The sequence below is a fragment of the Pelobates fuscus genome, chromosome 10 (genome assembly GCF_036172605.1).
Source record: "Pelobates fuscus isolate aPelFus1 chromosome 10, aPelFus1.pri, whole genome shotgun sequence".
NCBI classification, from domain to species: domain Eukaryota; kingdom Metazoa; phylum Chordata; class Amphibia; order Anura; family Pelobatidae; genus Pelobates; species Pelobates fuscus.
Window position 1 is genome coordinate 49025341 of NC_086326.1, and position 20313 is coordinate 49045653.

The 20313-nt window shown below is 40.7% G+C and overlaps 1 protein-coding gene across 2 annotated transcripts in view; it reads right to left on the reverse strand.

Moving 5' to 3' along the window:
• Positions 1–719: 719 nt before the first annotated feature.
• Positions 720–20313, reverse strand: part of MGMT (O-6-methylguanine-DNA methyltransferase) — a 433459-nt gene continuing 413865 nt past the window's right edge. For both annotated transcript variants that reach the window (XM_063435142.1, XM_063435143.1), the window contains exon 6: positions 720–1749. In XM_063435142.1, coding sequence (XP_063291212.1) covers positions 1591–1749 — 159 coding nt within the window. In that variant the 3' untranslated portion in view covers positions 720–1590. The remainder of the gene's footprint in view (positions 1750–20313) is intronic.

The following is a 20313-nucleotide window of genomic DNA, read 5'->3' on the forward strand; positions in this document are numbered from 1 at the left end:
CACCGAAAAGAAAAAAAATGCTAACATTGCACATATGAAGCAGTGTGGTTTCCCCTCTCTTTTAAATAGACCCCCATGAGGTTGCTCTCTTCTTGCACCCCTTCATTAGTGGCCAAACCAACCCACACTTTGGGGATCATTAGCAGTCTCTGTGATAACTGGCAAAGAAAGGCCATTCTTCATCTTTCTATCTGACTAGAGCACCTTTCAAAATACATACACGGGATGCAGCCAGCAGTTCCGTAATAGCAGCAGACAGCTAATTCCTGGGGCAGGCTGTCTGAAGCCGTGCAAATAATGCAGAGATTTTGACAGTGCCGTTCATTTTGAAATTCATTCTTAAAACAGTAGAGAAAAAAAAAATGTGGTGAATGAGGATTTGCTAAACACACTGTAAAACAAGCCCTTAATTCTTCTAATCTAGGCTGCCCTCTATTGAAAATAGATGGTCGGAGCATTTTCAGTTTAAAGTATTGAGTAACAGCTGTTCTGGAATCACGTCTACTTTAATGATTACTATAACAATATCTGGAGCTATATTTCTCTAGTGCGAGTGGCATTTTTATAATAATAATAATAAAAAAAAAACAGAATAAACTGGCAATGAAGTTCATTTCAAAACTGCATTATTAATCATTTTGTTAAAAGTCTTTGTATCGTGTGTGCTGTATAAATAATCCATGAATAAACAGCATGAAAAAAACAACCCAAAACACTGATTGCGACAATCTAATTTATTGTGAACAGAAATACAACAGATATGAACTCTCCGTTAATTTTTTTTCCAATGCTTTTTCAACTATAACATTACACAAATCATTTGTTTATATTAAGCTATTTTTACTGGCAGAAAAAAAATAAAAATAAACTGGCAAAACGAAGGAAGCCAAAACGGTTATCAGTATCTTTTCAACATCTAAAAAAAAAATAAAAAAAAATACTGAACAAATATCACAATAGCTATTTCCTTGAAACATTCCTATTTCTCTCTCTTTTTTTTTTTCTTTCTTGTGACAACAAACTTACACGAGATATTGTTCCCAAAGCTAAAACATCAAAGAGTAGGTGGGAATGTTGGGCATCGAAATTGGCAGAGCTACAGGTTTTGAGCTTTAAAGGAATACAAGGCTGGGCAGGAATAGAGAGGCGTGTACTACATATTATTTTGCTTTCAATAACACACTATGGTACATACAGCCGGGTGTCCCCTCTGTAAGCCAGATGCTTCCTTGAAGGGGCAGTTGAAATTCGCATTTACCACGCCCCTCCCTTTCCCTCTTTTCCTTGCTTTAATGGGCATTAAAAATAGAACAAAACAGGACAGGAGATGGGAACAAAATACAAGCACAACAGGCACAGTCTGCTGTACTCATTCTGCTGTAAAATGTAAAAACAAGAAAGGGCACACAAGCTGTGTCCCACAGGACACATCCAGCTTTTTTAATATACTAGTGCCACTGCACATTTCACTTCGGATGTTGTATTATATTTATGTGTCACTCAAATATTTACAATTTCTCTGTATTCTACTGAGCAATTTGAAAGAGTAAAGCATGGTGTGTGGGGTTAGGCATCCCCGCTCTGTCAGAACTATAGGTGATCTGCATGGAAAGCCGCGTTTTTCATCTGTTTCATTACCATCTCGAAGCCCAAAAGCAACGCTTTCAGTTTGTTTGCGTTACCGCTGCTGTAGTTACCAATATCTCCATTGCTGCAAATTACTCTGTGGCATGGAATTATGACTGGTATCTGGGAAGAAAAAAAACAAACACACACAAAATAACTCTGTAACTGTTAAAATTATTAATAGCATTAAAACTCATCTCCATAAACCATCCCATTTATTAAGCAAGCATAAACAAATACATTAGAGATGTCAAAACAAACGCCATTCATCAAAAATAATAAGCAAGATAGATGCTGAATAGTAAAGTACTGAACTGTACAAAAGACACTGTAAATTATAAACCAATAACTGCTAACCTTTGGAACTCAGCTGGCGGTGCATTGTGGGAAATATAGTCTACCATAACCGAAGTACGTTCGGAGTTCATACATTCTTTATTTTATTTCTTTTTATAACACAGCGATTGAGGAAACAAAGAATTACACATCGCAATGTAAACAGACACAGAAGTCGATGTCCTAAATAGCTTACAATTCAACACATTGGTTCAGGATGGGAAGGTTTGCAAAAGATGTAACTAGGCAAGGTTATTATCCTTTGTATACATTGATTCCGAGCAATTGCATTTTTTTTTATTGTATCCTGAGGTGAATCTAATTTATTTTCAGTGCTAACAAATAATTTTTACAGCTCATCGGATATGTTAGTGGCAGCGTTTGGACCAACTAGCGTGATTTACAGACTAAACAATGAATTGTCATGTGCGAATTGCTGTTGCCATACTATAGCTCTATCTAAGCTACCGCTATACACATATTCCTAAATTCTCTGGTGACATTAGCCCCACATCCACTGGTGACAATTATCCAACAGTGCTAAATTAACCCTTTAAACTCTCTGCTATATGCCTAAGAAACTGATGCTTTATTTTTGTATATTCAATACAAGCAAACATGGATGAACTAGGAACGAAGGAGGGGGTTGGGGGGGGGGGCAAAAGTTCATGAATTTTCCTCCTTGGAATTTTGTGAACTTCACTGTGTGTTATTAACATTTTTTAAGGAGTCCAGAGAAACTTCATTCAGAAAATTTCCATCCAGATAATGGCTCTGTTATGCGTACTATGATTTTTCATTTCATTCTAGACCCCCACCTACATCATTTTGATTGAGAGACAAACAGCACACATGCAAAAAACAAACAAACCAAAAGACATAAATATGCACACAAATTTCAGTAGATTCCTCTTCTGTTTTAATGACATAATGTATGGCATAAATTCTTATACATGCTATAAAAATGTACGCTTGTTGTATTAATGGAATACTCCAAGTACCATAACCACTATTGCACATTGACACCACCCTATTGTAAGTAGCCAAACCATTTAAAAAGGGCTTGACATCTTACCTAGATTTTTATGGGTGACACTCTCTTCCTCCACTACCAATGGGGGAACGCCAGAAGCACTTAGCAGGAGCTTCTGTTAGTTCTCCTAAGCCAAGATCTGCAGTACATGGCTAGCTCATTTCCTGAAAGCATCATCGGATCGATTTCAGTTCATGCGCTAAACCCTCACCATTGCGCTTAGCTCAGAAGGAGAGTTGTCAACTTTCTGTCCAAAGCGGTGCATGCAGGGAGCGGCACATGACAATCAAACAAGTCTAATACAACTACTTACAATGAGGGTACCAGGGCACAACCTCTGTTGCCTAATCTCCAATTGGGTGGTCACTTACTATGGACAAACCTCAGGCCCCCATTTGCAAACCCGACTCTCCCATTTGTGCCTATATGAAGCTGAACTTACTACAGCAGCAGCCAAAGGTCTGGCAGGGAAGGAAAGAATAAAACATTTTATGATGGTTCTGAACCTGAGACTCAATCGGAGCTTAGCAACACATGGTACAGCTACAATTCTCACATCTGGAAACCTAAAACCTAAATAAAGTTTGTGTGTATTTTCAGACCTCTGCAGCCACTTAAACAGAAGTAAAAACACAAAATGCAGGCCTGCTTGGCCATCCCTCACATACTGTATTCATTTTGCAATTCCACATAGCATCTGACTCTCCTTTCCCCTAGAAGAGAGAACATTGATGTTTTGCAATGTTCACATGTCAAAATATATTTGCATCTCTTCTTTAATATTCAACACACAATGCAAGGCCTACTGTTCTTAAACTGTACTCATCCAAAGGATATCATCACATTTGCCTATGAGACATGCAAAAAGCCTTACATGGAATCATGCAGCATTTCACTGTGCATAGATATGAATTTTCAAAATGTTGTATTACTATATTGATATGTATGAATTGAGACAGAAACATGACCCCTGTAGATAAAGTAAGCCCCTAAACGCACATGACCTACAGGATTTACGTTGAGCCAATGAGGCAATATAGCATACCACGTTTATTAAAAGTTCTATGTAGCAGGAGATAAATTGCAATTTTACAGGTCTTGGTGTGAAAAATGTTAAGGGCAGGGGTCGCCAAAGCATAGGAAAACTGGGAGCAATACATAACATTTATATACCATCTCATTATATGCATTCTAATAAGAATAGCATTACTTTAAGGTGGTCTCTTATTGATATCTGGGCTCAGAAATACGAAACAATCTCTCTCTAGGTCTGTCTGTGAGATTACATGAATTATCTAACCTTCATGACCACTTCTGCTTTTTGAACTGGTCATGGCGGTAGGAGCCTGGGCATGCAGTGTGTCCGCTTGAAACACTGCACATCAAGGGTTATTGTTAATTGTGTGCCAGGGGCAAGTTGCAGTCAGACGGTAAAATGGTCCAATCACACAATCAAAGGCTTCTCTAAGAAAAACCTCTGATTGGACTCTGGCGTAGCCTCCGTGATGTCAGACGGGGGCATGACGAGCAGTGCCGGGAGCTGGACTAAGGTAGATAAACGTTATTTTAAAAACACTTTTGAAAATTTCTCTAGAAGAGGGATTGATAGAATAATTCCAATAGGACATTATTCTATTCTACACAAAAAAAAAAAACATTGAAGTAAAGCTTTAAATGTATATGTGCATTAGTTTTTCTGTGTGTCTAGTTTCGTGAATATTCCTGCGGACAAGTATATTTGTATGCATTTGCCTGTGTATGATTTTGTCTAATTATCTGAGCACGATTGTGTCTGTAAACATGTATGTGTGTGTGTGTCTCTGGGTTTGTAGTTCATCACATTTAGTATGGCATTTTTGGTTTGGGGTGCATCAGATTTTATTTTGGACTCGGACCTCAAATACTTTAAGAATCCAACAACTGTCCTGATCTCTCCTTACCCCTCAAACCCCTGTGCAGCTCCTTACCCCAATAGTCCACATCTGTAACTTTCTTTACCCTCCCCCCCAACTGTTGTGTTTCTCTTTACCCCTTTGTCGCTTACTGAATCATCCCCTTTAGGTCTGTCCACCCAGTCTCGATTTTTATTCCTCTATATGTTAGGAGGTTGGTATCAATGGGGGCATATAAGATTAGCATGCAGGTAGTAACTATAGGGGTTGGACCAAAAAAATCTGTCAGCATTTTATAACTGCTTCTATTGACTATATGTAAAGGAACACTGCGGGCACTATAACGATTTCATTTTATTGAATTGATATAGCGGCTAGAGGCCCCTGCTGTCCTTCTATTAAGTGTTAAACCATTTTGAAGCTAGACATGGGTCCCTGGCCACCACAACCCTGCAAATGCTGGCTGTATAGCTAAGAAAGAGAATATTTCTTTCTAGCCACACCAAGTCATAATAGCAATGGGGGCAGTTTGTTGTAAGCTTACAACTTTAACTAATCTTAGCCATCGTTCCAGCTCAGGCTCATGCCTCCTCATTTGTCCAAGCACCAAAGAGTAGCTTAACGTTGAATGGATGGCGCCAGGGAACTGCAGACACGATAACCACTTCAAATCAGATAAATCAGTTACAGTACCTATAGTGTCCTAGTAGCAAATGCTTTTTACTGACAAGAATGAATATTATTCCGCTTGGATACACTAGCTATAGGCTGTATTGTAAATTTGTGTGATATGACTTATAAAATATGTGATATAAAATCAAACAGATTAAAAATCTTTTTTATAACTACTATATAGGTTTGAAAATCTAATAAATGGTAAAGCATGCATTATGCAATAAGCCATTTTTGTCTTGAAATCTGTTAAGGTCACTTTTTAATTATTTTTATTCTCAATGGCTAATTTCTCAAATCAGTACAAACACATCAAGTGCCTATTCTAAAACCAAAAAATGAAATGTAATAACACATGTATTTATTTTTATTTAAAAAAAAAGTGGGAAAAGTTGCTATTTCAGTTTTGCTCTTAAAAGGAAAATTTATTTTATCTCTGAAATAATATAATTGGATAAATTTTAATTATCAAATCTCCAGGATGTCTCCCGATTGTCAATAAAAAAAAAAACCTTGATATGCAAAAGCCAACAGAAAATCTGAACTCCACATCGATACTGCTTTTCACACTTAGTACAGGTTTCGTAGCCAATGATTTTCACCTAAAGCACCAGTTTTTTTTTTCTTCTTCTAACAGTCCTCTCTAAATGACACCATCTGCTCCATAGACCTCCTATGGAATATAACAAAGAATTTAGTGCCACACCTATGATTTTCTTGTAAAACCTGCAAATTATGGCCACCTGTTCATTATTACTAAGAAAATAGGTAAGCCTGTGCTGCAGTTTTTTTTAATAATATGTTTTAGAAGACAGACTTTCAGTAACAGATAATTCAAAGCTAAAAAAAAAAAAAAAAAAACTGTCTGCAAATGGACTAGTTAGTCAATCCTAATCCTGCAATGGTTGCAGCCTTAATTTAAACACAGATTTCATGTAAAAATGTAATACATCACTCTTTCACCTTGTACACGTATGGTTAATCCTTACAATTCTTGCCAACACGATTCTAAAATACCCATTAAATGATCAAACATGAATGCCTGATTATGAAGCCCATTAACCCCTTAAGGACCAAACTTCTGGAATAAAAGGGAATCATGACATGTCACACATGTCGTGTGTCCAGGGGCGGACTGACCACTCGGGCACATCGGCCATGGACCGAGGGCCCGAGGCAGCCAGGGGCCCGGCAGCACAGCCATGCTCCAGCTGGAGAGATCAGAGATCTCTCCAACTGGAATGGCAAAAAAAATTTAAAAATCATTTCCTTTATTAGGTTGCTGGGGCCCCTGATGCAGCGCAGGGCCCCAGCAACCTACCGCTCTGTAAATCCCCCCCCCCCCCCCCCTTCACCAGCTCTCTGCCAGGTCTCCTTCTCCCTGTCCCGTGCGGCTCTGTGTGATGGGGAGAGGCGGGGCCAGGAAGTGACCTCACTTCCTGTACTCTCCTCTCACACAGAGCCCGATCAGCAGGGGAAGGAGCAGCAACCAGGGAGACCAGAGGGAGCAGAGAGACAGGTAGGAACTACTCACCACCCTCCCTGTCACTGTCACCACCCTCCCTCTCTCTGTCACTGTCACCACCCTCCCTCTGTCACCCCTCTCACTGTCACCCCCTCCCTCTGTCACCCCTCCCTCTGTCACTGTCACCCTCCCTCTCTGTCAGTCACCCCCTCCCTCTGTCACCCCTCTCTCTGTCACCCCTTCTCTCTGTCACTGTCACCCCCCTCTCTCTGTCACTGTCACCACCCTCCCTCTGTCACCCCTCTCTCTGTCACTGTCACCCCCTCCCTCTGTCACCCCTCCCTCTGTCACTGTCACCCTCCCTCTCTGTCAGTCACCCCCTCCCTCTGTCACCCCTCTCTCTGTCACTGTCACCACCCTCCCTCTGTCACTGTCACCCTCCCTCTCTGTCAGTCACCCCCTCCCTCTGTCACCCCTCTCTCTGTCACTGTCACCCCTTCTCTCTGTCACTGTCACCCCCCTCTCTCTGTCACTGTCACCCCCCTCTCTCTGTCACTGTCACCACCCTCCCTCTGTCACTGTCACCCCTCTCCCTCTGTCACCCCCTCCCTCTGTCACTAGTCACCCCCTCCCTCTGTCACTAGTCACTCCCTCCGTCAATGTGTCACCCCCAGTCACTGTCACCCCCCTCCCTCTGTCAATGTGTCTGTCACCCCCTCCCTCTGTCACTGTGTCACCCCTCCCTCTGTCACTGTGTCACCCCCTCCCTCTGTCACTAGTCATCCCCTCTCTCTGTCACTGTCACCTCTCCCTCCCTCTGTCACTAGTAACCCCCACTGTGTCACTAGTCACCCCCCCACTGTGTCACTAGTCACCCCCTCCCTCTGTCACTAGTCACCCCCTCCCTCTGTCACTGTGTCACCCCCTCCCTCTGTCACTAATCACCCCCACCCTCCCTCTGTCACTGTGTCACTAGTCACCCCTCCCTGTGTCACTAGTCACCCCCTCCCTCCGTCACTGTGTCACCCCCACCCTCCCTCTGTCACTAGTCACCCCCTCCCTCTGTCACTAGTCAGCCCTCCCTCCCTCTGTCACTAGTCACCCCCTCTCTGAGTCACTGTCACCGCTCCCTCCCTCTGTCACTAGTCACCCCCTCCCTCTGTGACTAGTCACCCCTTCTCTCTGTCACCCCTTTCTCCCTCTGTCACGAGTCACTCCTCCCTCCCTCTGTCACTAGTCACCCCCTCCCTCTGTCACTAGTCACCTGTCACTGTGTCACCCCCTCCCTCACTGCCACTAGTCACCCCTCCCTCTGTCACTAGTCAACCCCTCCCTCCGTCACTGTGTCACTAATCACTCCATGTGTCACCCCATCCCTCCCTCTGTCATTGTCACCCCCTCCCTCTGTAATTGTGTTACCCCCTCCCTCTGTCATTAGTCACGCCTCCCTCCCTCTGTCACTAGTCACCCCATCCCTCCCTCTGTCACTAGTCACCCCATCCCTCCCTCTGTCACTGTGTCACCCCCTCCCTCCCTCACTCTGTCACTAGTCCCCCCCCTCCCTCACTCTGTCACTAGTCACCCCCTCACTCTAGTGACAGAGTGAGGGAGGAGGTGACTAGTGACAGAAAGAGGTAGGATGTGACTAGCCACGGGAGGGGGACCCTGAGGATGGGGGCACCCTTAGGGCACTATAGTGTCAGGAAAACCGCTTTGTTTTCCTGACACTATAGTGATCCTTTAACATTTATTTAATGCACATATATTTGTGCATTCAAAGGGCCTGGGATCTAATTTTGGCCGGGGGCCCCAAAGGCTCTCAGTCCGCCCCTGCGTGTGTCCATAAGGGGTTGAAGTCTATTTGTCATGACTGACATAATTTGGTTTCACTATAAAGAATACAATTCCATTTATACAGTTCAAGAGTCAAACTGTGAGCAAATGTATAAATGACAGGTTATACTTTTTGACTATTTAAACTTTAGCGTCAGCACAGCAATAAAGACTACAAACATGGAGGACCGAGTGATGCGTAGCCTCCAGGTATTGCGGCAGTAACTCCCATGAATGCACGCATTATACGTGTATATTAAATATCGTACAGAAGCGTTTTTTTTTTTCGGTTTTATAAATTAAAGCATTCAGTGAAGTGTATTTAGTCACAATGGGGTTTCCAAGATTAACATGAAAACTCTATAACCACTAAAATAAAAAAAACACTGCATCAATAGCTAGTATTAACCCGTGTATTTAAGACTGATTTGAGCTCAAAGAACTAGAGTTTCTTGCTATTTCATAATGAAGTTTAAATTCCATCTCACTTTTAGTCAAAGTATTTTTATGATAAATAATGATCCCGTATTGCCATGTTTGGAAAATAGTTGGATGTTTAACACCGAGCTGTGTTTTTAGAAACAATTATGTAAGTTGCAACATTATTTTATCTATGCCATGCCATAAATCAATGGAATCCTTGAGCATATACATTATCCATAATACATGGCAGCATTTTCATGTGCTGCCAATCAGCATGATGAAGTTATGCGTGCCCAGGAAAACATGGCGGATATGGCAACCCTATGTATAGATTACTGTTAAGCCGTAAGGTTAAAGAGACACTCTAGGCATCATAGCTAAATCATCTTCCCTGGCACCAGCTCACTCTTTTTCACTAACTTTGGCCAGTGTTTGTGACTAAGTGGCTACTAAAAAAGACTGAAAGTGCCGTTTGTGTGTGAAAAGTGCAAAAAACGTAACTTTCACTGATAATATAATTGCTGTGATATGTTTTACTGTTTTGAAACACTAATATTTGTGTTCAGCGAAGTCTACCGAGTAAAACAGTACCCACCATGTACAGGTTTTAGGGTGTCTTGGAAAGTTACAGGGTTAAATATAGTGCTAGCAAATTAAATTCTCTGGCCTTTCGGCCTGGGTTGTCAGGCAAGTCCCCCAAATTGCAATCAATAAAATTACTTCGTTATGTAAAAATATTACATAAATATGCAGGTAGAATTTAAATATATATACGTATTTATATATTTGAAGTCTACGTGTATATTTATAAAATTATTTATGTAATTATGTATATGGACATATGTATATGTCGTATTATTTTTATTTATTTACACATACATATTTACACATACATAAGTGTATTTCGATATAAATATATATATATTAATATCAACATACAGTAAGAATAACATTACATATATACTTTATTATTTAAAAAAAATATATATATATATATATTTTTATTTGAAAACTTTTTTTTTTTTTTTTAAATTCATCAGCAGGGGTACTGCCTGTCAGTTGAGACTGTCCCCCTTTAGGCAACACTATGGACGTCTATTGTGGCCATGTGACTACTCTTTGAGAGCGATCACATGACCATGGGTTCCTAATTTGCAGAGACAGTCCCCCCAGACGGAGAGGAACACCAATCACTGGAAGGGGAAAGGCAGCAATCGGATAAGTAATTAAGAATACCTCGGACATACTAGGTACGTCCAAGGTCCTGGGGGGTGGGAGGGGGTTATTACTTATATATTTTACATTTTTTTAATGCTTTTTACAAAATTTTACCCCTAGAGGCACTCAGGAGACAGGCAGAGAATCGGAAGCCTGCCTGATGGCTTCTGATGCTCTGCTACACTGCCAGACGCCACGTGGGGCAACCCGGAAGTGATCGCTCCGGGGGAGTGATTACCCGGCAGCAAGGGGAGGTATTGCAGGATGCCTCGACATTTTTTGTCAGACGTACCCGATACGTCCACGGTCACTAAGGGGTTTAACGCTTCCTGAAATAAAATGTTCATTTGGAACCTATTTTACAGTGTTTATTTTTAAATTAGATAAGTTTAGATAATGAAAAACTTCTTAGAAAGTAAGAAGAATCAGAGTGGGATAATTCTGGGACCTATTACAGCACAATAATATTTTATTCAAATAATTTGCACAATATCAAGCATGTAATCATCTAATGTTATATGATGATTTTCTGCCAATATTTATTTTCATGTGCATATTTTATAGCTTCCAAATGTGTTCACTATGCTTAGATTGGACACTGACATGGTTGAACAAGGAAGTTAGCACTAGGTAAAATAGGGGTGAGTTAGCTTAGATGCAGAACCTGTAGGAGAGGTAGGGTTTCATGTACTGAAATAAAAATAAATTGTAAAAAATAATTTTGAAAAATTTATAAAGGCATCTTTTTTTTTAGACATAGACCTTACATTTAACCCCTTCAGGACGGAGTCAATAGTGCACGTTCTGATCAAAACAAAACGTAAACAAAAACTGGAATTTGCGCTATATGTCTGTTCAACCGTAGTTCCCCTCTTTCATATTATATGCACCCACACTTATTATATATCATTTTGTTCAGGAGAAACAGGGCTTTCATTTATCATTAACTATTCATATATGGAACATAATTCGTTATTAATAAAATTTAAAAAAAATGTGAGAAAATAAGATTTAAAAAAAAAAATTGAATTTCCATCTGACATTTTAGCTGTGAATGTCATAATACTGTTAGGTTTTACTGCACAAAAAATGCACATATTTGTAATCAGCGATGTCTCACGAGTACAACAGTACCCCCCCATTAACAGGTTTTATGGTGTTTTGGAAAGTTACAGGGTCAAATATAGAACGTTCCATTTTCAAAGATTGGTAATGTTACCTTTGAGACGGTATGGTAGCCCAGGAATGAGAATTACCCCCATAATGGCATACCATTTGAAAAAGTAGACAACCAAACCTATTGAAAGTGGGGTATGTTTAGTCTTTTTTAGTAGCCTTTTTTAGTAGCCACTTAGTCACAAACACTGGCCAAAGTTAGCGTTTATATTTGTTTTTGTGTTAAAAAAGCAAAAAACAAATATTTTGCCAGTGTTTGTGACTAAGTGGCTATTAAGAAAGACTGGACATACCCCACTTGCAATACCTTGGGTTGTCTACTTTTGCAAATGCTATGCCATCATGGGGGTAATTCTCATTCCACTACCATACGCTCTCAAAGGCAACATAACAAATCTGGCAAATTTAAATGTCAAAAAAATGAAATGCAAGCCTTATATGTGACTCTCTAACTTTCCAAAACACCATGAAACCTGTACATGGGGGGTACTGTTATTCTTGGGAGACTTCACTAAACACAAATATTAGTGTTTTAAAACAGTAAAACATATTACAACCATAATATAGTCCATAAAAGTGCCGTTCGTTTGTAAAACATTCAAAAAACGTCACTTTTACTTAAAATATCATCGTTGTAATACAATTTACCAGTTTGAAACACTAATATTTGAGTTCAGCGAAGTTTCCCGAGTAAAACAGTACCCCCTATGTACAGGTTTTATGGTGTCTTGGAGAGTTACAGGGTCAAATATAGTGCTTGTGAATTAAATTCTCTGCACTTTCTCCCTGTGTTGTCAGGCATGTCAATCAAATTTTAATTAATCAAATGACATAATTATGTTAAAAGATTACTTAAATATACATGTAGAATTTTAATATATACATATATGTATTTAAATTCTACGTGTATACTAATGTAATCTTTTATGTAATTATATGTATTTATCTATATATATATATTTGTGGTTATTTGTATTTTATATATAGATATATATAGAATGTCATTCTAAGTGTATTTTGTTACCAATATTAATAACAAAATACTGTTAGAATGAAATTACATATGAATATATAATTTATATAAAATTTTGTTTCAATATTTTATTTATTTATTATTTTAATTATACGTATATAATAATAAAGTATTTAACCAGGAAAGGTACATTCAGATTACTCTGGTTTCCAAGTACATCCTGGGGATGTTACATTAGCCCAACATCCAGGGGTTGTTAATATCACCCAATTTAATGGTACTCATTTTATCTACCTCGGAAGGATGAAGGGCTGAGTCAACCCTGCCGGGATTTGAACCTGCAACCCAGAACAGATTCTGCTGATGATGCATTAGCCCATGGAGCTATTTCAACGGCCATATATATGCATATTATATATATGTAACGTCATTCTAAGTGTATTTTCATGCTAATATATATATATATATACTTATATTAGTATTAAAATACACTTTGTATGACGTTACATATATATAATATGTATATATATTATATACATAATATATATACATATTATATATATAAAAAAATATTTTAAATAAATTTTTTAACATGTTTAATTTATTTTTTTATACTTTCTTACCAGCAGGGGGACTGCCTGATATTTTAGACAGTCCCCCTGCTGGCAGATTCCCAGCCAGCTAAAGGGGCCATGTGATCGCTCTTTGAGAGCGATCACATTGCCCGCGGGGGCCTCATTTGCCGTGGGAGGGCTGCCTGGGCTGTCAGGCAGCCCCCCAGAAGAGGATCGCGGCGGAGGTGAGTATAACTTACCTCCTGGGGCTCAAAGCCGTTACGGCGTTCCATGCCGCCGCAACGGCTTTAAAGCCCATTATAATGGGGACGGCATGGAATGCCGTAACGGCGTTAACGGGTTAAGGCATAATGGATTTGTTGTAAGGACTAGACTTTTTTTTTTTTTTTAAATACACAAAAATGTCTACAAATAAAAGTCTTAAAAAGTCTATCCTTCGTTATGAAAACCTTTACACCCTACTATTGAAACTTGGAGGAAACACAAATGAGAATTTCACCTGTCATATTTTTTCACCGCTATACCCAGTGTCTCACAACCCGTTGTTTCCACCCTTGGGGTGGCAGGTATCTCCCTAGACATACCTGGGGTGGACCAAGTTTTACCAATGGGAAAGGTACCTAAACGTTCTTGTGTTATCCCTTTCGCATATCTGTCCCATATCTCTGGTACCTTAGGGGAATAATTCCAGTACTTTTTAAAAAAACTATACTTACTAAGGCACCAGACCAGAAGCAAATTTGAAACATTCTGCATTAATGCCAAGTAAACAACATCTACAAGAAAAAAACAAAAACACACCTTTATATGCTAAAGCATGGTCAGGAGAACTAGAGTTTTACAATTTTGAAATGGAGTGGAAGTATGTACATGTTTTTGCTCATGCTGGCTTCCTCCATTGACTCTCACATGCGACTGACTAATAATAAACTAATTAGTCGAGGGCATCTCACTCCTTTGACCTTACATAAGATTTCCTCATCCATAAATTGCTGGAGATGCGGTTCTCACTTGGGTTCATCAGCTCACATTTGGTGGCAATGTCCTCAAACATGGCTTTATTAGTGTCATGTTACCTATGGTGTCTACCTCAGAGGAGGCTAGACACCTAGACGTCCGTCCTCAAAAGGGGGCTGGCATGCCCGATCTCAGTCTCCCCGGCCGTTTACACGCCGGCCGCGATAGCTCCGCCTCCTTTTATGATGCGGCGCTCATTAGCCGACGTCATGACGTCAATCACGTCCCGACCCGCCAGAAACCACGAATCAGGACTTGTTGGGGGCGGGGTCAACAATTAAAGAGCCAAGGTATAAAAGAGTGTTATTTGTAATGATTCATTGCCCTGTCGTGGTTCTAGCTAGTCTGGTCACTCAGTGCTCTTATTTTTATTGTCTTTTGGATTTTGATTCGGCTTTGTATTTTCGACCCTGCTTACCTCTCTTATCCTTTTGACTCGGCTTGTCTCTTGCTTACCTGCTCTCTCGTTCCCTCAACCTCGGCTTGTCTCTGACCATTCTTTGCCTACTCCTTACGTTAGTCCGACCATTCTAAGGACCGGTATACGTACCTATCTCCTGTTTGCATTCTGTGTGTTGGATCCCTGTCACGATCCTGACATTACGACAGGGACAATGGATCCTGCAGGTACGACATACCTGGGGTGGACCAAGTTTTACCAATGGGAAAGGTACCTAAACTAATATGACTAAGCAGGGTGCTGATACCAAAACATGGCATACGGAGGCTCTCTCTGCTTTCAAAACACTCAAGGAACATTTTGCCTCAGCGCCGATATCAGTTCATCCTGACACCTCGTTGCCTTTTTTACTCGAGGTAGACGCCTCGGAGTCAGGTATAGGTGCAGTCTTGTCCTAAAGGCAAGGTTTGGATCCTGCAGGTACAAACTCTCAGGTCGGTTCTCCTGACTCTAGATTTGAGGCCATGGACCATAGAATGGATCAGATGGCCCTAGCTTTGCAAGCTTTGCTATCTCGTCCTAATAATCAGTCAGTGGAGATGCGTACTCCCTCTATCTCCCCTGTAAGTACAGGCCTAGAGGTAGCCACAGTGGGTGCTTCTTCTCGTGTCACTTCCCCTCATTTCAGAATTCTGATTCTACAACTTTAGCTCTTCCAGAACCTATGCAAATAGGAACCACTCGGCTCTCAGAAGATGAGAGACAGTACAGGAGAAGGGAGGGTCTTTGTCTGTATTGTGGATTAAGAGGTCACCTACGCCTAAATTGTCCTAACCGGCCGGGAAACGCTCGCTGATACCAAAACATGGCCTACGGAGGCTCTCTCTGCTTTCAAAACACTCAAGGAGCATTTTGCTTCAGCGCCGATATTAGTTCATCCTGACACCTCGTTGCCTTTTTTACTCGAGGTAGACGCCTCGGAGTCAGGTATAGGTGCAGTCTTGTCCCAAAGGCAAGGTTTGGATAAACCGTTATATCCATGTGTTTTTTTTTCTAAAAAACTATCTGGGACTGAAAGTAGATATGACATTGGAGACAGGGAACTGTTAGTGGTCATTATGGCTTTAAAGGAATGGAGACATTTGTTGGAAGGGACTTTACACCCGGTTACTATTTTGACGGATCACAAGAATTTGTCCTATATAGGGGAGGCCAAGCGATTGTCCGCCAGGCAAGCTCGTTGGTCTTTGTTCCTTACTCATTTCAATTACGTGCTCACATATAGACCACGTTCTAAGAACTCCAAGGCAGAAGCGTTGTCCCGCCAACATGAACCTTCTACTGTGACTGAAACTGCTTTGTCTTCTATCGTTCCCAAGTGTAATATGATTGCCAACACAAGTGTCAGGATACACTCGCCGTTGCTTGCTGAGATTGAGAAAGTACAACATCTAGCTCCTAAACCTGTTCCTGGGGCTCGGTACTTCGTTCCTCCTGAGCTCCAAGTGGAACTGCTGCGTTGCTTTCATGATAGTAAAGTTGCTGGGCATCCCGGCATACGCAAAACTTCTCTAATTTCCAAAGAATTCTGGTGGTCTTCTTTACGTAAGGATATAAGGGATTTTGTCAGGGCATGTGATGTTTGTATGAAGACTAAGCAACCTCATACGCTCCCATGTGGGTTTTTGCAACCCTTAGAAATTCCTGAGAAACCATGGACCTGTTTGGCTATGGACTTCATTGTCGATTTGCCTGTTTCTAAGAAACATACTGTTATTCTCACGGTGATTGACAGGTTTACTAAGATGGCTAATTTCGTACCCTTGCCTAAACTGCCCTCTTCTCCCGAATTGGCTGAAATATTCACAAAGGAGATTTTTCGTTTACATGGTATTCCTTCTGAAATCGTTTCTGATAGGGGTTCCCAATTTGTTTCCCGGTTTTGGAAGCCCTTCTGTTCTCAGTTGGGTATCAAATTGAATTTCTCCTCTGCCTATCATCCAACGGAGCAGCCGAGCGCACCAACCAAAAGACTGAACAATATTTACGTTGTTTTGTTTCTGAACACCAGGACGATTGGGTCGGTCTGATTCCTTGGGCGGAGTTTGCACACAACAATCTCGTTTGTGAATCTACTCGTACTAGCCCCTTTGTCTTGAATTATGGCTTTCATCTTACCATTCTTCCGTCAGTTTCCCCTTCCCAAGGGGTACCGTCGGTTGATGTTCATTTTGCCAATCTGAGAAAGTTGTGGGATCAGACTCGACAAATTCTTCTTCAGAATTCCGCGGTGTTCAAACGGCACACTGACAAACGTAGACGGGTGGCTCCGGTTTTTGCCCCAGGTGATAAGGTGTGGTTGAGTACCAGAAACATCCGCTTGAAGGTTCCTTCCATGAAATTTGCTCCTCGCTACATAGGCCCTTACAAGGTCCTGAGTCGGATTAACCCGGTTGCGTATCGTCTTGCCCTTCCTCACGCCCTGCGCATCCCAAACTCTTTTCATGTTTCTTTGTTGAAGCCTCTTGTTTGTAACAGATTTTTGTCCACTGTGTCCTCCCCTCATTCGGTCCAGGTTGAGGGTCAGGAGGAATATGAAATCAAATCCATTCTTGATTCTCGTATTTCCTGGGGGAAGTTGCAATATCTTGTTGACTGGAAGGGGTATAGGCCTGAAGAAAGGTCTTGGGTGGTCCGTGAAAATGTGCATACCCCTCGTCTCCTCCGGGCATTTCATGCTCGTTTTCCGTCTCGCCCCGGTTCCTTCCGCCCGGTGGGCGTTTCTGAGAGGGGGGGTACTGTCATGTTGCCTATGGTGTCTACCTCAGAGGAGGCTAGACACCTACACGTCCGTCCTCAAAAGGGGGCTGGCACGCCCGATCTCCTCAGTCTCCCCGGCCGTTTACACGCCGGCCGCGATAGCTCCGCCTCCTTTTATGACGCGGCGCTCATTAGCCGACGTCATGACGTCAATCACGTCCCGACCCGCCAGAAACCACGAATCAGGACTTGTTGGGGGCTGGGTCAACAATTAAAGAGCCAAGGTATAAAAGAGTGTTATTTGTAATGATTCATTGCCCTGTCGTGGTTCTAGCTAGTCTGGTCACGCAGTGCTCTTATTTCTATTGTCTTTTGGTTTTTGATTCGGCTTTGTATTTTCGACCCTGCTTACCTCTCTTATACTTTTGACTCTGCTTGTCTCTCGCTTACCTGCTCTATCGTTCCCTCGACCTGTCTCTGACCATTCTCTGCCTTACGTTAGTCCGGTCATTCTAAGGTCCGGTATACGCACCTATCTCCTGTTTGCATTCTGCATGTTGGATCCCTGTCACGATCCTGACAATTGGTCTAAAATGGTGCCATTTACACCATTGACTTACTTGTTCCAATACTCCCCTCTTACAAAGAGTAAATATAAACATGCTTTACTCCCTTGTTTTCTGAATGCAGCCAAAACTTTGATACTGGCCATTGGAACTCAACTGTGATTCGGTCCATTACTCTATAGATAAAGTAGAAATGATAAGATCATTGGATGAGATTAGGTTTCCTGCTTGCCAATGGTATGAACAGTACATTTTCATGTGGGTTCCATGGAATAAATTCCTAAAAACTACTCTTAAGCCCTGCATTAACTCCAGAGGGCCACCAAAGTAGCAGGGCAATGAATATATCCTGACCTAAGGAATCTCTTCTATAAGCATAACATAGGCTTTTATAATTAGCCTCAACACTGTGTCCATTGATAATTAAAACATAAAAATTAAAATCCCAACCTGCATAGTTCTTCCTTCACTTTTACCCTTTTATGTACCGGTATTCGGTAATTTTTATTTTGTGCTTTTATATCTGTTATATTAAAATCCCTGTGTGTGTTGCAATTATATAGGTACGTTACAAATCTAAAGATGCTATTCTTTTACTTTGATATCAAATGTACCAATAATGCTTGCTCATGCCTCGACTTTTTGCAATGTCCCCTTTTTGCATGTAAAAACTAAATATAAATTTCATTATCTTTTTAAAAAAGTCTATCCTGTTTTAATTAAAGATAGGCATTTATATTCCTATTGATAAAAAAAGAAAATCACAACATTTTCCTACTAGTTCACTTCAGTAATAAACAAGGAAATTGAGCAAGTGACAATTTTAATCGGGGATGTATATTAGGCTGAAAATACACCAACTTTATGAAACATGTATCCTTGCTGTACAGACATGATTTATAACACAGCCTTTCCATATACATTTTTTCATAAGCATTCCTTGTTATGGTAGAGGTCTGGTCACCCTAACCTATGCTGAAAATTCATACTGTATGTCTGCACTGAATCTGATGTATATTCAGATGATATATTTTTATATATGTCCCAGTTTAACCCCTTAAGGAAACATGACATGTGTGACGTGTCATGATTCCCTTTTATTCCAGAAGTTTGGTCCTTAAGGGGTTAAAAGGATGATCCATTCATTAAAAATATGGACTGCCTGTGGAAAAAACAAAAATAAAATAAATTGAAAAAAGAGCATAGTACTCATACAGACCTCTGAGACGTAATAATTGAGGAGAAACAGGTTCGTTTTGACCCAAGTTGAAAAGTTCAGCTAAGTGCAGGCCAACTAGATAGTAATCCTATCTTGCCAACCGTTTTAGGCCCTATTTTCGCTATATAATGCATCTTTAGTCTTAAATGTTTTTTTAGTTCTTTTAAAGGATTTTATAGTAAACTGCTTGTCCAACAAATATATTTACGACAGATTATAGAACACAATGATGTCCAGCAACGGTATTTACCAAAATGTTAAAAAAGCACAAATTAATTATCTACTTTATTCCTTCTTATTCTATTTACTAATGTCGATAGAATGAAATATCAGTTCTATTTATATATGTCCGTCAGATTAGTAAATGGACAAAACCTGTGGCTGGAGATGGGACGTCAATGACAAAGTAAAGATGGCATAATACACTGCATGGGCAAAAAAAACCAAAAAACAGATCACACACATATTTCGTTGGACCGCCGTTAGCTTTGATTACGGCACACATTTGCTGTGGCATTGTTTTGATAAGCTTCTGCAATGTCACAAGATTTATTTCCATTCAGTGTTGCATTCATTATTCACCAAGATCTTGTATTGATGATGTGAGAGGCAGACCACTGCACAAAGATTCTCAATGGGGTTAAGGTCTGGACTCCGTGGTGACCAATCCATGTGTGCAAATGATGTCTCATGCTCCCTAAACCACTTTTTCACAACTGGAGCCAGATGAATCCTGGAATATGCCCGTGCCATTAGGGAAGAAAAAAATCCATTGATGGAATAGCCTGGTCATACAGTATATTCAGGTAGTCAGCTGACGTCATTCTTTTGGCACATAATGTTGCTGAACCTAGACCCGACCAACTGCAGCAACCCGAGATCATAGCACTGCCCCCACAGGCTTGTACAGTAGGCACTAGGCATGATGGGTGCATTACTTCATCTGCCTCTCTTCTTACCCTGATGTGCCCATCACTCTGGAACAGAGTAAATCTGGACTCATCAGACCACATTTAATAATGTGTTTGACAGTACTTAATCCAATTTTAGTAGTTTCTGCAATCTCCTTACATGTTTTCTCTGCTTGATGCATGCCAATGATTTGACCCTTCTCAAATAGGCGAACATC